At 38.4% G+C, this 17,285-nt stretch overlaps 1 protein-coding gene across 2 annotated transcripts in view; it reads right to left on the bottom strand.

Annotated features, from left to right (window-relative positions):
- Positions 1-355: 355 nt before the first annotated feature.
- LOC149142043 (uncharacterized) overlaps positions 356-17,285 on the bottom strand; it is a 142,556-nt gene continuing 125,626 nt past the window's right edge. Inside the window, exons 8-12 of one of the 2 annotated variants that reach the window (XM_089453334.1) lie at positions 1,504-1,665; positions 1,305-1,344; positions 868-1,013; positions 672-755; positions 356-575 (exon numbers count right to left, since the gene is read on the bottom strand). In XM_089453334.1, the coding sequence (XP_089309460.1) occupies positions 552-575; positions 672-755; positions 868-1,013; positions 1,305-1,344; positions 1,504-1,665 (456 nt within the window). In that variant the 3' untranslated portion in view covers positions 356-551. Of the gene's footprint in view, positions 576-671; positions 756-867; positions 1,014-1,304; positions 1,345-1,503; positions 1,666-17,285 lie in introns of those variants that run through there. The other variant, XM_089453335.1, reaches the window with a different exon arrangement.

The following is a 17,285-nucleotide window of genomic DNA, read 5'->3' as shown; positions in this document are numbered from 1 at the left end:
CCCAAAGTTTTGGAAGCTTTGATCAAAATACTTTTTTGATTATAAATATTTTTCTATTAAATATTCCATGTATTTTTTTTATTATAAATATTTTTCTATTAAATATTCCATGTATTTCAGGACAAAAATTTGGGCTGTAATGCAATCTATTACGTCGCAATTTCAGCAGTAATGATATCGATCATATCTGGGTTCTAATACTTGAAAAGTTATTACAAGGTACATCATGTTGTTTCAAGTAATGTCATAGACGGCTTTTGCACATTCGATTTTATCCGCACCTCAGAATATCAATGGAAGCTAATTAAGGAAAAAGACCAAAACAAAGATGAAACTTTCCGGAGTTGCAATCTGCTTCTTAATGAAACCAAAGAGAAAAGACACTTTAATTAATTTGAGCAAATCATTACAGCCAAAGTAAGAACTCTGGGATATATGGTTCCAAAGAGTACGTCCAAGTGATAATGTGGACGAAACTAAAGGGTTGGAGTTCAACCCTAACATATAACTAAATGGACATGATCCAGGATACTTGCATGTAATCTAAAGGCTTAAAAATCAAATTCCCCAGTTGCCTGCAGTAAGATCACATGTTCAAATAAAAGGTCATTAGAATAGCACAGAAATCGAAGGTCGATGATAGATTGAACATGAGTCCATAACATATATACCTTCGAGAAAAGAATATCTTTATTGTTTAGATGCATTACACCATCTTTTAGAATACATTTCCATCTATTCTTGGTCCGTGACACCTGTATCAAAACAGGGAAGCCAACGCTCTTCAAAATGATTAAAAACTGGGTTTGACAAATGTTTACCACAATTTCTTTCTAAATTAAGAGACCGATAGAGATGAATAAAAACCTTCTCAAACTGAGCAAGAACTAGATCATCTATTTTTAGATCCTCACTATTTTGATCTAAGTCATCTGGATCATCATCATCATCATTTAAAGGCTCCTCATCCTCTGACACTTTCGAAGTGGCAACATCGTTTAAAGCTTGTTTCTCTACATAATAAAAACAATTCAAATACTAGTCAATAGAACCATCAGGTGCCCAACTTGTGCGTATTGCAAACTGCCATACTACAAATGATATCTTCTGTTAAGATTCACGATGAACTACACATCTTTGTCATCATATATGGTGAGAGATGCTAATGATACTTTCCCAACAGAACCATTCATTAGGTCACCATCTCATGCTTGAAAGATTGAGATCAGAGCTCAAAAGGCAAGCTGGTTTATTTGCAAATAGTAATCCATGCTCAACATGGTCAGCAATTACACTGAACTTACCCTGATCTGTTGCTTCATTGTAACCTTCATCTGCAACCGTCTTTATACGTGGCAAACAAAAGATTTTGTTATTCAAACTATCATAAGATAATATACATTCACAATTTACAGAACAATGTGAACTTCTGCAAGAATGTCTTGAGAAGGAACAACGAAGCAGACAGGAAAGAGCCCATCAAAACCATCATATTATACTTACACTGTCTAGATTGTCATTGACACCATCAGCCTGCGGAATTTTCAGAGATAGGTACTTGGCTTTAATGAGAGCATCAATTAGAGGATCAGACACCTTCCTCTTTTCACACATTGATCCATCCATTGAACAATTTTGTGCAAGACTTTGGTTTGCAAATTCCACCTAGCAGGACAACACAGCACTAGAATAAACACCAGAAATTGCAGACTTTGATTTAAAACTACTTTTTAAAGTAGCATGGAATGACCTCTCTGCATTTGACAGTGAAAACATTAAATGGGAAATGATATTATGGATCCACTATTATGTGTTCATAACTTCAATCCAACTTCCATTCTCATTTCCTAATCCACATTAACCCTGATGGAAATTGCACAACCGTAATCACATTGCAAGTAATCAGTTTAGTTGCTTGAGCTTTCTAGAGATGAACTGTGTAACAATTTTTGAAACATCCAATGTTTCGGGTGGACACTCCACCCATTATCAGAGACAAATAAAGCGTAAATAATTTTGATAATCAGTGATCAGTTTAGTCAACATTTCAGCAAATCAAATTTGTAGCATCATCTTGAAATAAATTTTCATGTCCTTCCAAAGACTGAAATTTTGATACCAAGAAAAGGTCACCTGCCAAACATCCATAAAGTAAAGCAAACAATAAGTGACCAAGATCTCTTATACAATGTTGCCTCAGTTCCAAGGCAGATTTTACATTACATAGTAAAGTGAAAACGTCTGAAGATAAGGTTTAAAGATGAATCCGCACCAAAGATGTTAATTGGTCATTCAACCAACCTGAAACCATGGATATTTCTTCCCCTCAAAGGATTTCAATATTTTACGCCTTACCTGACTTACTGTCTTTCAATATGTTACACCCTAACTGACTTACTGGCTTTCTATATGTTTTTAACTTTTCCTTACCACCCTCAAATAAGCTGCTCCAAATAATAGGTGCTACTGCCCCCACCTACTATTAAGAAACGCTGCACCCTACCAATCAGCTCCCTTAATAAAACAGGGTACATTTCCATAACTTGAGTCTCCCCCACGTTTTTGCATATAAATCGACTCAAAAATTATACTATATAGTTCAAAATAATATAACCAAGAATCATTCAACATTAAGGGATATACTGGTTAATGGGCTCCATTTATCAACTAGTTATCACAAGTTCAAATTGTGTGATAGCCAAATCTGACTCGTGAGTTAAATAATCTGGAAAGCGTAGAATATTGGGCAATACATTTAGGATATGTAAATATATATTGAATAATGTATGAATTAATTGATTGGATACAATGAGGGCCATGTATATATAGCTAGGCAGGAGTGTTCTTTCATGAAGAGTCATGTCCTTTGGAACATGCCATTTTCTAATTACTTATAATTATGATTACAAATATTATTTATATTTATTTTATATATATTTGTGTTCGTAACATTGCCTTCCCCTTTAAAAATGTTTTGTCCTCAGATAAAAAGGTGGGTTATCTTTATCTTTGTCTTGTAATATATTCACATCTTTCTGAATTCTTGGAGCTGTCACCTTTGAAGATACAAGATTATATGAACTTCTGAGTGCAGAGCAAAATTGTCAAACTGCAAAAAAAATATCTAACCATCCCAAATCAATCTTCTGTGGAACTTTGCACTTGTAGGCTTCCAAAGATGAATTGCTATCATAAGACTTAATTGTGTTGACATTGATATTCTTCTGAACGTAAATCAATTGTTTCTGTCCTAACTGAGAATCTGTTGACTAGTTGAGATGCCTTCTCTAATGATTTGGATGTTGACAAGGACTTCATGTGACCTGATTTCCCTTATCATGCTTGTGGTGGTTTCTTGATTTACTTCAAGAACTAATATTACTGAGATGATTTTGGAATCTTCACTTGGAGTTTCCATCCCCTGTATCACAGCATCTAAGTAAGTTTTGACTTCAATGGGATTGGCATCTTTCTAAATTGTGATATTATCTAGACCAATGTTTGTTACCTTTTCTTAAAAGCTGGATTTCTAAAGATTTTGATGCTTCTTTTGTGGTAAGTTCTTCTAATTTGTTTTCCAATAGTTTATTATCATTTTTAAGTTTGTTAATTTGGTTAAGTAGATTTGATTATAATTCTTTAAATGTGAAAGTTCTTCATTCTCTAGATTGTCCACTTTATCATTAGTGTCTTTATTCTAATTTTTTTAACTTTTGATTTGTTCTAATAATCTTTGATTAAAGTCTTTTAAGTGCACATTTTCATTTTCTTTCTCTGATAGACTCCGATTGAGTTTCTTCTCGAGACCTTCCTTTCCTATTCTAATTTATGTTTTGTAGTCTTGGACTTCTTAGCATGTGCAAGTTATTTCTAACTGTGATCTTTGAATCGAAAAAATTTCTGTCCTTTTCTATTGATTCTCTGTAGCACATATCCTCGAGCTCTTTGTATTTTTGTTGTGATACTTTCTTACATTGTTAAAGGTTTGCGAGTTTGTCTTCTAAATTTTTTGTTTGTATTTGTATGTTATCTTGGTATTCTTCCATAATAAATAATTTCCCACACATTGGTTAACAACGTTTGCAATTTTTTAGAATCGATTAATACTCTAATTTGTTTCCCGAAAAGGACTTTTAGTCCAAAACATTGACTTGTGTAAGGTATTCGTCTTTCGCTCTGACCAATATTCAAATTTGTTTCACAAAAAGGACATTTAGTCCAAAACATTGACTTGTGTATGGTATTCATCTTTCGCTCTTTCTTGGTTTCTTTTACCTCCTTAAATATTCATTTAAATACTAACTTTTAAAAGTACCCTTCTCTAATAACTATATATATATACCTATTACCTATTTCCACTTACTTACAAATAACAATATCCCCTTTTACCTCATGGGGAGGGGCTGAGGAATGGAAGCCACTTTGGGGAATTAAACTTCCCAAGGGGCATCCAGGCCCGACCAAGCCTCTTACAATCCTTGTGATAAGTATTCCATCGTGGGTAGATAGGTCTTCTTCCAACCAATAAACAGGCTTGCCCCAATCTAGGCTCAGAAAAATAATATTAATATCCCCTTTTCTATTTAATTAACTTTAAATTACTTTGAACTCTTTTATAATTGCAATTGGAAAATCCGTTTTTTTCTTATATAACCCTTTTTTTAATTTATTTATAATTTTATTTAAAAAAGCTTGATATAAAAAAGTGTTAACTGTACGAATTGTGATGGTGATGTATTAATTAATGTGGAGCACTAATTGTCCACAATTTCACCCTTTGAGTTTGTACAATCCTGGTAATTCATTGAAGGGTTTCAAGTATGCAATGTCACAGGGTGCATACAGGTGACAATTGTGGGCGGTCATAGTTTTCACACGAACCTAACACCCGATACTTAATTCCTAGCAAAGAACCGATCTACTGAATCAATACACAACTAGGTTCCAAACACAAATTCAGTGAAGAAAAATTAAACAACCGGTCACATGAAACAACACACAAAGATTCTGCCCAACAAATTTTTCATTAAAACAAAATCCAAACTTACATGGGCTCCCAGTGTCAAAATCTAACTCCAATTATAGTTATAGCGATGTTTCAGATGAAGAAATAGCAAACTTTGTGAGGAAGTTGAAGAAAGAAACTGGTAAGTACAAAGGTAAACTTCTTTTGAAATGTTTTGATTGAAATTGGTCATTTTGCTTTGGAATATCCTTATGCAAGATGTTCAGATAGTGATGAAGAAGAAGAAGCTCCTAAGAAGGAAAAGAAAAATCAGAAAAGGGACAAGAAATATAGTAATAGAAAAATCTCCAAGAAAAGTCTCTATTCAATAGAAGACAGTTCTTCATCTGATGAGGAAAGTGACAACAACAGTGACTCAGAAAGAGTGTTATTCATGGCGGTTGAGATTGATGAACTCGAAGGAGAAGTATATCCTGAGAGTGAACTGGTCAGCGCTTTCAAAGATCTAAAATTAGAAAGGAAGAAAGTCAAGGCATTGGAAAAAGAGTTAAGTGAACTAAAAGAACAATCAAAAAATTTCAACAAAAGGTCTAAAGAATTAAAGAAGAACATCATCAGTCTGAAATTCCAGGTAGAGGAAGCCAGAATGATCGAAGAAACACTCAAAAACCAGCCAGAAGAAAATGCTGAATTGAAGGAAAGTTTGGAAGCAAAGATAGTTTCATTAAGAAAGGAAGTTCAGAAGGAAAACGTCCAACAGAATTTTGTAAACAACACTAAAATGTTGGATGAAATTATATCAGCAATCAAAGACCATGCGACGACAAAACTGGGTTAGGGTTCAAGCCAACCTATCTTGAGAAGGGATCAAGCTCCATGACCACAACAAAAGAAGCAGAACAAAATATTTATGCAAGCATCATCAAGGATCCTATTAGGAAGGAGGAATGCAAGCCTTCAAAAGAGAATTTTCAACCAATAAAAGATCAAGATCAGTCAATTAAGAGAACGTGAAATCAGCAACCAGCAGTGGAAAGAACTCAAGAAGAAGCTTACAAGAAAGTTGCACCACCTAGAAATTTTCCCAAATTCAGGTACCCTAGTATATTTCCTGGTTATTGTTTTTCATGTACTAACTTTGGGCACAAGGCTAGGGATTACAAAGCCTATGACAAGGATGATTATCAAAGTCATTATCAAAACCCTAGAATCAAGTTTGCAGGAACACAAGGCAAATATCCAAATGGCTTCATCAGCAGAAAGTATATGTCAATTGCTCCATCATTCAAGTACCACATTGAGTGTTACAAATGCCATAACTATGGACACATAGCTCATGATTGCAGAAGCATGATGAAGTCTTCCATGAGGGAAAACATTGATATCAGGTACAAGAAGGTTTGGAGAAGAAAACAAATGAAAGAACAAGTGAATGAAGAAATCCCAGAGGTCAAGCTCGCACGATTTGTAAAGTCACAAGACTATGATGAATCTACACGTTCAAAGGAAGATGTCAAGGTTCAGAATGATCCTGCAACAAAGCAGGTTCATATATCATTTTAAGAAATCTAGCTTGAAGACTCCCAGTATTGTGAAAATCGAAGAGGTGGAATCTAAGTTGAAGCGATTACAGAGTTGAAGTACTATCCTTTGGGCAGTCACAATGGTTTGATTTGTTGTCATTGATGTCAGAATATATCTTTAGAGTGCATCCTCTTTGGAAGCAGCAAAGAAAAGAATGCAAGTCTTGTCATGAACGTTTTTAATATACACCAGTGAATTGCATCAATTGGAAGTACCAATGGGCAAGAAGACCTAGAAGAAGACAGGGAGAGAAAGGCATATTGCAGGAAGACAAAGGAGGATACTTCGTCAGGGGGAGTTACCCTTTTCCATTGACGTCAAAGGGGGGAGAAATCAGGAGAGAAAGATCAGAAGCATGGAGACAAGAGGAGCAACAGTCACAGGGTGAGTAAGTGTCTTGCCATCAATGCCAGGGGGGGTATTGTTGAAAAGTGGTTGTCATTGATGTCAGCTTAAGCAGCAGCCAAAAGAAGCCCTGCATTTGTTGAGGTAAATGAATGGGGAGACCAGTAAATTTGCAAGCGAGACCATCTTCCGTTGATTGTACTCATCACGCAGTTTCTAACAGTAAATGGCACGCCTCATAACTCCTCACAGTTGAGGAGATATTCCTTCTCAAAGATGAAGCCTCGAATGTGTGGTCATGGTGCCCAAATGAATGATACAAGGCAACCATATTATTGGTCAAACTTTGGGATGAATATTTAAGAATATTGGATTAATTACGTTGACCAATCAACCCTCAAAATGATAGACATTCTTTGTCATATTGGCATCCAAAGAAGGATCAAAGTCGGCCCTCCAAATATTAAATTTATAAAGTTATATTTTTGTTTGAAATCAAGTCAGCTTCATGGGTTTAGGGGCAAGTCGACCCCCTTTCTAGAACCCCGTCCTTGTGTATATATAGGGCACTTGGTTGCCCTCCAAAAGTAAGCAATTCATCAAGCATTATCTTGTGTTTTCATCTGACATTTTTTTACGGTGGGGCAGCATGCAAATCTGGAGTACGAAGCCATGTTCTTTAAGGTTTTTCTGGGCTTAAATGATCTATACTTATGTGGTGAATTCGTTGACTAGGACAGAGTCCTGTGAGTTGTTAAGGGTTAACTCTGAAGCACTTTTTCACTATTTCTAAGACCAAATTTCGGCCCCCTTTTGAAGCCACTTTCTTAGGCAACCTAAAGCTATTTCAGACCCATTTGAGGCTTCAAAGGCTAAATTTCGGACTCTTCTTGAAGGCAGTCTTCAGTCAAATCTGAGGTTTGTTTGAGAGGCAATATCCATGATATCAATGCCGAATTCAAGTGGTTATTCGTTGGGCTTCTGAGGAAGAATACAGGGATTTCTGTAGCATGTTTTAGGCTTATTTTGAGGGCTAATTTAGACCAATCTGAGGCAGCATTAAAGGCCTTTCCTGGTGCCTATTTCAGCCCCCTCTTGCAACAGGTGCAAAGCCATCTCTGAGGCTCTTTCTGAGACTTCTTTCAGCCTCTCCCCTAAAGCAAATATTCGTTCTTTTCTATGGCATCATTTCGTCTGATATGAGGCCAAACACAGTGATATTTTAGGCATAATTCAAGTTGTTTTAGTGGCCTTTCTTGAGGCAAAAATTCAACCTATCATAAGGTTGGTCTGAGGCCTATTTTGGCCTGACCTAAGGCACATTTTAAGGCTGATTTTCTCTGCTATAAGGTTGCAGTATCCCTGTGCTAGTTGCATTGGTTGAGATCTATTTTGGATGCTTGCTACAACAGTTGAAAGATTGATTCAAGGGTAAATATACAAGGGGTGGACTTAGGCATGCTTCAATCCACCTTCAAGAACAGATTTGGAGCATATCAGAGGTCAAGTCTTAAGCAAATAAGTTGGAGCAGAAGGCACAATTAGTGATAGCAAGTCTGAGGCATTTCATATTCTTTGGTATGATCTTTCAAATATCCTAAGGTATGAGCTAGATTATGTCGTTTGTTGTTGGATTGTGTATCATTAAGGATTTTTGAGTATTGCAAGTGTAAATGTCAAATCTACAGTTGGATCAGGCATGTCATAATTCAAGAGGCAAACTTGAAGGTTATTTGTTCATGTTTGAGCCCAGATCTGATAACCATTGCATACTATCTATAATCTGATCATTGTATTGACAAAGACAACAGTAAAGGTTTATTTGCATATCATTGTAATTGGGTCATTATCCCTGGTACGAGAGCCCACAATTTCTTGTTCTTTTATCTTCAATATTTAGGGTGAGGCGGAGAGTGAAGTCTCCCTCAAGTTGGAACCTGAAAACACTTCATGGTGGCCAGGTGGTGCTAGGGCAAAAAATTGATCCTAGCAAGGTGTTTAAGCATCCTTCTAGTTGGAGCTGGTAAAATCAGGGTGTTGGCGCATCCCTTCAGTTGGAATTGATAAAACTAGGGGGTTGGAGCCTCCTTCCAATTGTTGTTGGAGAATCTTGGAAGTTGGAACTACCTGTTGATGTAATTTTCAAGACATTAAAAGTGTTCAGTGGTTTTTCTCTTGGAAGGGTTTCCACCTAAAAATTTCTTGTGTATTGTTAGTGTGATGTGATGTGTTGTTGATTATCTGATTTGATTTGTGGAAACGATATTTAATGCTTTGAAAGTTATTAAAATTAAGTGAGACATTGATTTACCCCACCCCCCTCATTGTTTCCAATAAAAAGAGCAACATTCCCCTCATCCCCTTCACCTTTTACCTGGCTGCAACGTAGAGACTCCTCACAAGTCTCCTCCTGGATGAAGTTGCTAAAATTTCACCATTGAAATCTTATTGCAACAGCTCGAATTATTTCTTCTAACAATAAATTAATATAACAGTTTATTGCTACGGCAACAATGAAATAATCACTCTACAACCTTCACTAATAAAAATATTGCGGAAGATAAAAGCGCTGGAAACTGAAAAAATACTAGCGCACACAGACAAATATGACAGTTATTTTTGGACAAAGTCCCCGGAAAACCCAACTTGGGAAAACCAGTGCAACAGCTGAGGGTTTTTATTATTAAGCAGCACTGAGAAATTCTGAGTACAAATGGATGTCGAAACCTGAAAATCCTACAGAGAAAAATACTGGCGAAAATCTAGTGAGTAATTTTCCTCACCCCACAAGCAATCCAGGCTCTGACTGCTAGCTCCAAGTGAATCGTCCAAACTGCCCTACACAGACCTTGCATCACCCTTGCAACAGAACTAGAATACGCACTGCATGGGACAACTGCTCTTCAAGTCGTCCTATCTACCACTGACTAAGAAACTATCTCTCTGGCACTGGAAAAACTTATTGGCCTCTAGAACTGAAAACCAACTTCGCTCCAACAAAATCGAATTGCCTCTAGAGACTTCTACGTCAGCCTCTTTGTGGCTATTTTTGCTTCTCTGCAAGCTACACTCCAGAATTGGAATCTCTTCCTCCGGACTCACAGTCTCGGCCACTCTCTATCTTTGCTTCCCTTCTCTGACTTAAACTCTTTTGGAAACTATTATTGCTCTCTGGAAAATCAAACTGCCCAAGGAAATCGATCTCTTGTGTGTGTTCTCCATCTACCCATCGACCTCCTCTTATAATCTCTAGTTGGGACTCCAACAACCAAGATTAAAACATAATTGATGGCTGAAATCATCTCTGGATCAATCCGTGTGAGTGTCTAGATGATTCACACCTTTCTCAATTAATATTGATTAATTAACCCCTTTTCCTAAGTTTAGACTTAAGGAAATATTTAAAAATAGGCTAATAATCTAATTGAGACACTTCTAGGTGGAATTTCCATAAAGATTTCTATGTTATGGAGAACTCTTCTGTTTTAGCCTCTCCACAAAGTTTCAAGACTAGAACACCTTTGATACTACAAAAACTAACACTCCCTCTTAGCTAGGAAGGTGTTCTAGTTGCACAACTGCTACAACACCTCGTCTCTGTATCACCCTTTGTAAGTTGCTGATGTCTGGCCACTGTGACTTACTCCCATTGCCCACCAATCATTGTGCAACTCTAATGTTGCATTTGTGTTGTTGTTGATACTTGTGTATTGCTGCCAACTCTACATCTGCACTGTAACTAAAATACTAAATTAATTGTGTCTCTGCTGCATCTGTCTCCTAAGTTCTGACTACTACTAGCCTCTGCACTATCCACTGAAGAATCTGCGTTGTTGCTGACTTTGCCACTGAGCCTCTTGCTCGGCTATCAATACTGCTCTGCGCTCCTTAGCATCTGACTGCAACTGGTCTGCAACTGTCACTCTGGACTCTGACTGCATCAACTGACACCCGTCCTGCCACTGAATATTGTGGGCCTTCGTAGCAAGGTAATGATCCATGAGGAGGACACCTCAATGGACCCTACCCAAACCTCTGTAACTCTAGGACTATAACTCCATATTGCTCCACCTCACTCTTGGAGATATAGCTGCAAACATGGTGAAATCTTCCTCCAGCATGGAGGACAATTTGTCTATCTCTGCGATGTTGTCGCCTTGTCTTGCTTCTCCTGCTTGTTGTTCTTCCTTTGACACTGAATATTGTAATGGCCAAACTCATCACACCAGAAGCACTTGACCTTAGATAGGGCATTTTTCTTCTTCTCCCCCTGTCCGTAACTGGGAACCTTTGACGCCAGGGCCACATTCTCCTCTTCCTTCTCACCCTTTGTCCCGTTGTTGTTGCTTCTGTTGATGGTGCTCTTTAATAGAGCTCGTCTCATCTCCTCATGTTGTAGGTCTGACCACATCCTGTCCCATCTAGGCAAGTTGTCTCGGCCCAAGATACTTTGTACAAAGACTTGCCACTACTCTGAAACATTGTTCAGTGCCAAACGCGCAAACTTTGTAGGTTGAGGCGCCTCCCCAATGGCTGCAAGTTGATCATAAGCTTCCTGAATCCTGATGAGGAAGGAATCTATGCCTTCACCCTTCTACATCCTGATGCTTCTCAGCTTCTCCTGCAAGAACATCTTCCGCTACTCAGAAGTATTCTGATATAGTTGGTCGAGAGCGTCCCACATCTCCTTGGTAGTGTTCTTACCATATATATGCGGGACTATATGGTCTCAGACTCCATCCAGGATTAACCACTTCGCCATCTCTAACCTCTATTCCTTCAACTGAGCTACATCCTGAGGCACTGCCAAAACATTGTCTACATAGGCTTTCAGGCCATATTCATCTAGCAGGAAGGACATCCTAGCCTTCCAGATGACAAAGTTGTAGGCTCCCTCCAACCTATCCTGATCTCTAAGCCCAATTCTGGCCATCTCTGAATCTGAATGAAAATCTCCCTCTTCCCTCTCTTTGGCTGTTGAATATGCTATTCGCACTCCCTTCTCGAGTGAGAAACTCTGCTTGTAACACCTGCCAACTACAACTGGGAAATCAGATTTCTAGACTAGAAACCCTCCAAAAGAAATTCTCTTTGTGTGTGCCTTTCTCTTCCACCCAACACTGATTTTGTTGCTACAAAACCCTTCTGCACCCAAACAAAGAATCTGCGTAGCGAAAATATTGGATTGTTGCTCCCTCTGCCTACTGGAGTCACTTGAACTGGAAAGCCGAATTTTTCTGCCCACCTACACTGAAAAATCGAACTTGCTCAAGCAACTCGTATTGCCTGGCTTATGCTCTGCACAGCCCCCAGAAACTTGTCTTGTTGCTCCCTCTGAACAGCGAATTTCTACCTCCGCTTTTGAGCTTCCCTGTCTGATCAAAATCGCTTTGATACCATGTGAAAATTTCACCACTGAAATCTTACTACAACAACTAGAATTATTTCTTCTAACTATAAATTAATTTAACAGTTTATTAATACGGCAACAACAAAATAATCATGCTGCAACCTTCACAAATAAAAACAATGTGGAAAAAATCGAAGTCGGGATTAAATCGACAAGGGTCCAAAAGTTGAAAAAGTCGTTAAAGTCAGGCGTTTTTCGAAAAAGTCGGCAAAAAGTCGGCAAAATTAAAAAAAAAATACAAAAATATTCATTTTTTTTAAATCCGGACTTTTTCAATAAAATCCCTATTTTTTCAATAAAATCCCGATTTTTTCAAACAAAAAAAATCATTAAAAAAATACCACGATTTTTTGGAAAAAGTCCCGATTTAATCCCGACTTTTTCGACTGGGAAAAAATCGGCAAAAAATCGGCCGATTTAATCGGCCAGCCAAAAAAATCGAAAAATCAGGATTTAATCCCGACTTTTTCCACACTGAATAAAAATACAATGGAAGATAAAAGCACTAGAAATTGAGAAATACTGACACACACACAAATATGACAGTTATTTTTGGACAGAAGTCCTAGAAAAAACCCAACTTGGGAAAATCGGTGCAGTAGCTGAGGGTTTTAACTTTTTATTATTAAGCAATAGTGAGAAATTCTAAGTACAACTGGATGTCAAAATCTAGCAATCCTACAGAGAAAAATACTGGCAAAAATCTAGTGAGGAATTTTCCTAACCCCACAAGCAATTCAGGCTCACTACCAGCTCCAAGTGAGTCATCCAAACTAGCCTACGCAGACCCTGCGACACCCTTGCGCAGAACTGGAATACACATTGCCTGGAATAATTGCTCCTCAAGCTATCATGTCTGCTATTGACTGAGAAATTCTCTGCCCGGCACTCTGGAAAAACTTTCCAGCCTCTGGCACTGAAAACCAGTGTCTCTCCAGCAAAATCCAATTGCCCCTAGAGACTTTTGCGTCAGCGTCTCTGCAAGCTACACTTCAAAACTAGAATCACTTCCTTCAGACTCACTACACTCAGGAACTGGAATCGCTTCCTTCAGACTCACTGTCTTTGCCCCTCTCTGTCTCTGCTTGCCTTCTTTGGCTCGAACTCTTCCGGCAACTTCTGCTGCTCTTTGGAAAATCAAACTGCCCAAGGAAATTGATCTCTTGTGTGTGTTCTCTATATACCCATCGATCTCCTCTTAATCTCCAGTTTGGGCTCCAACAGCGAAAATTGAAACATAATCGATGGTTGTGGTCATCTCTGGATTGATTCATCTGAGTTTTCAGATGATTCACACATTTTTCAATTAATATTGATTAATTAATCCCTCTTCCTAAGTTTAAACTTGGGAAATATTTTAAAATATGTAATAATCTAATTGAAACACTTCTAGGTGGAATTTCCATAAACAATTTCTGGGTTGTGGAGAACTCATGTGTTTTAGCCTCTCCACAAAGTTTCAAGACTAGAACACCTTTGATGCTACAAAAACTAACAGAAGTCATCCCACAACCTATTCTAGTTTGGAAGATTCTCCCGTGCCATGACTCCCTTAACAAAGGTGCCCTATTGCTCTATCAACCAGTTCAAAATTGTCCTTACCAGTTTTGAGTCTAACACTTTCTCCCCTACTACAACAAGCTCATCTCATGCTTAAGATATTCGGGTGAGATAAGAAGACATTGTCTCAGTCTTGGACATCTCAGAGCTACTGAGTTTCTCTTAACACAGTTTTCTGGTTCTCGTTATCACTTTGGTACAACTTGGTCAAGGCATTCAACATTTCTCTAGTGGTTTTCATCCCGGACACATAAGGAACAATGTGATCCTTCACTCTGTCCAGGATAATCCTCTTGGGTTTCAAGTCTTTCTTCTTATGGGCATCCAGAAGTGTTGCATCAGTAAGAGGAATCTGAGCTTGTTCTACAAACCTTCGGATCTCATTCTCCTCTACCATCAATGCAATTCGCTCCTTCTAAATATTGTAGTTAGACAACCCATCCAAACAATCTTCAAGCCTAACACTGGTAGCCATCTTTGTCCAATTGATCAAACCCTGCCAAAAACATTTTTTCTTGATGAAGAAGAAAACTGTCATCCTCCTTACGCGGGGGTTTCTTTTTATTATTTTTGGGTGTTTCCCTAGGATTTTGTGGATGTTGGACTTTCCTGCGCACGTAATACTATGGCGGTTATGGCTTCTCTACTTGCTCAGCACCACCACTCCTATGCATGTGGCTTGTTGCCTTCAGACCTATGTTACTCAGCCAGTGTCCTGAATTTGCTGCACACAGCCGACAATCTCTGTGGCAGTCTCCTTATGCTTTTATTCAGTAAAAGTTGTGTTTCTGTTGCACATAATGAAGCCCAACCCTTGCTTTACCAAGCCATTATAAGATTTCAAAAGATACTCTGCATGTAGTTGCATGTCATATTAACATCTTTATCAACTATGACAGTGCAAAAAAGTTGTAATTGCATGATAGTACCTTAAGCATACTTTTATCCATAACATTCAGTAAAATGCAACTTTTCTGGAGCTGGATTTAGGAGGAAGAACAGTGGCTGAGAAAACACAGGTAAAAGCTGACACTCCCTCTTGGCGAGGAAAGTGTCCTCCACCAAAAGAAGATACTAACACAGCATCTCAATCCTCACCTATGCTAGAGGCTTTGTCAGCATGTTAAACAGATCTATGAATTTGAAGAAATATAACCCCATATCACTACTCCCTTTTGCACTCTGAAATCTCTTCTGAATATTCAAGATTAAATCCTTTGTAAAGGGAAAACTTCATCAGTGACCAGCCAAGCTCCTACATCCTTCATGTTAACTTCACTGGTCAAATTCTTCTTACAACACAACATGAGTTGTTCAAGACTCCTTGCAATGACAAACTCCTATGGATACAAAGCCAAGACAAGTGGAACAAAGCAATCACATAAAGAGTTGAAGTCTGCACTAAACTTGAAAAAGAAGAACTCACTGATCCTGAAATACCAAACTTGTGGTGCATGCAGCAGCCCACAATGGATTTTCTCCAATGTGAATTCATGGATATCTTGCCCATGCAATTCAAAAACCAGACCTATTGAAAAAGCAGAACTCATCGCTCTTGAAATACCAAACTTGTGTTGCATGCAGCAGCCCACAATGGGTTTTCTCCATTCTGAATTCATGGGTATCTTGCCTGTGCACTTCAAAACCACCAGCAATTGAAGCAAAAGCCTCAACAAGATCTACTCCCTCTTTTTGAGAGAATCCTTTGGTAACTGGAGTAAGAGTCTCAGCAAAGGCCAACTCCCTCTTTCCGAGAGAAACCTCTAGGACCAAACATGTCCTGGAACTCTTCAATACTCCCATGATCCATCAACTAAATGCATGGAATTGATCACTGATTCCATTGTAGGTTTTGAAACTGTCTCTACAAACCTGGAAGGGCAGTCCATCACGGCATCTGACAAAACCTGCTCTGCAGATCAGCAAGTAACTTTTAAAAGCCACCACCTCAATCTCCTATAGCCAAAACTCAAACTAGTTTAGGGCTATGTTTTCTAAAGATCACTCGCTGACCATCAAACTCAACCTTCATTGCAGATTTGTCATGCAAGAAACTGAAAGAAGATTCTTTGTTAAACCGGGAACATACAAGACATCTTCTACCTTAAGAAGATCACTCCAGGGATGCGGAAAGTGACAAATCCCAACTCGGTAACTACACAAGTGGCATCACTGCCCAACTTCTTCTATATCCCATCCTCGTGTTCTTGAGGTTGTTGAAGGCTCTGGATGCTCCACTGACAAAATGTGTGGGTGGATAGGCATGATACCACGGAAAAAAGTTGCCTTGAGTGTGGATGCCAACTCACTTACTCCAACTAAAGCCTCTACACTACCTACAAATTGTTTATGCACTCCTTGGCACAGAGATGCATAATGGCCCATCATGTGCCAATTGAAACACTTCACGTAACTCAAGCATTTCTTCACTTAGTCCAAAGAATCTCATTCTTCTTCCTTGTCCTTTTAACCCTCCTTGGTCCTCCTCTTTTGCCTACTCTCTCATATTCCAAATGAGAGCTAGATTCTCAACTTCCTTTTCTCTGCATGAAACATACTCTAGTCTGATCTCTTTTTCAACAAAACCATCCAAAGTCTCTCAAAGGTAGGAAGCATCTCCCAGGCACAAACACACTAAACAACAAGATGAATGGAAACCATTTAGCGCTAGAGGCACCACATCCTCATCCTCCATCTTTATCCCAATAGCCAAAAGATGATCTCTTAACTCTATGATCTCCATCAAGTATTTAGACACCATATTTGTGTCCCTCCTGTCAGTGCTGGAGAGTTAGTTCTTCATTAACATCTTCTGGTTAACATTCTCACTCCGGTACAGAGTGACCAAGGCACCAAACATGTCCTTCATCAATATATTCCTTTGTTATGTTAGGGATCAGAAATTCCTTCATCGAATCAAGAATGATACTCTTTTTCTAAGTTGTTTTCTTGTATGTTCAGATAATTGTGTTAGATCAATAGGTTTAGTCCCCTTCCATAAAACTCCAAAAGTCAGACTTTTTCAATAGATCATGTAACTGCACTTACACAATGCTACATACCTAATCCTTTGATCCGAATTGGATCCTAAAACACTCTCTAAGTTTTCATAACTCTGTAAATTCATGCCAAAGTTTCAAAGGCTTACAAAGGTCGAGCTTATCAAGAATACCCTCGAAACAGTTGAAATTTATGAGCACCGCGGACCAACGAGGACCCTCGGTCAAGCGCGCAAATTGTTGGCCCATGGTAACGCGCACTACCACGAAACAGCAAAACGGGAGATCTTTTGGAAAAACGGGGGAGGTTTCTAATATGCGATTAGTGACAAGTCGCTAATCGCATATCACTGGGCAAAACCCTCAGTGAAAGAAAAGCCCCAAGCGACCGCAACCGAAAAGTCAATAATCGTACGAAGTT

The sequence above is a fragment of the Pinus tabuliformis genome, chromosome X (genome assembly GCF_031772625.1).
Source record: "Pinus tabuliformis cultivar Carrire ecotype Pingquan chromosome X, CPIR1, whole genome shotgun sequence".
NCBI classification, from domain to species: domain Eukaryota; kingdom Viridiplantae; phylum Streptophyta; class Pinopsida; order Pinales; family Pinaceae; genus Pinus; species Pinus tabuliformis.
This window is presented reverse-complemented; position numbering and strand designations above follow the sequence as displayed.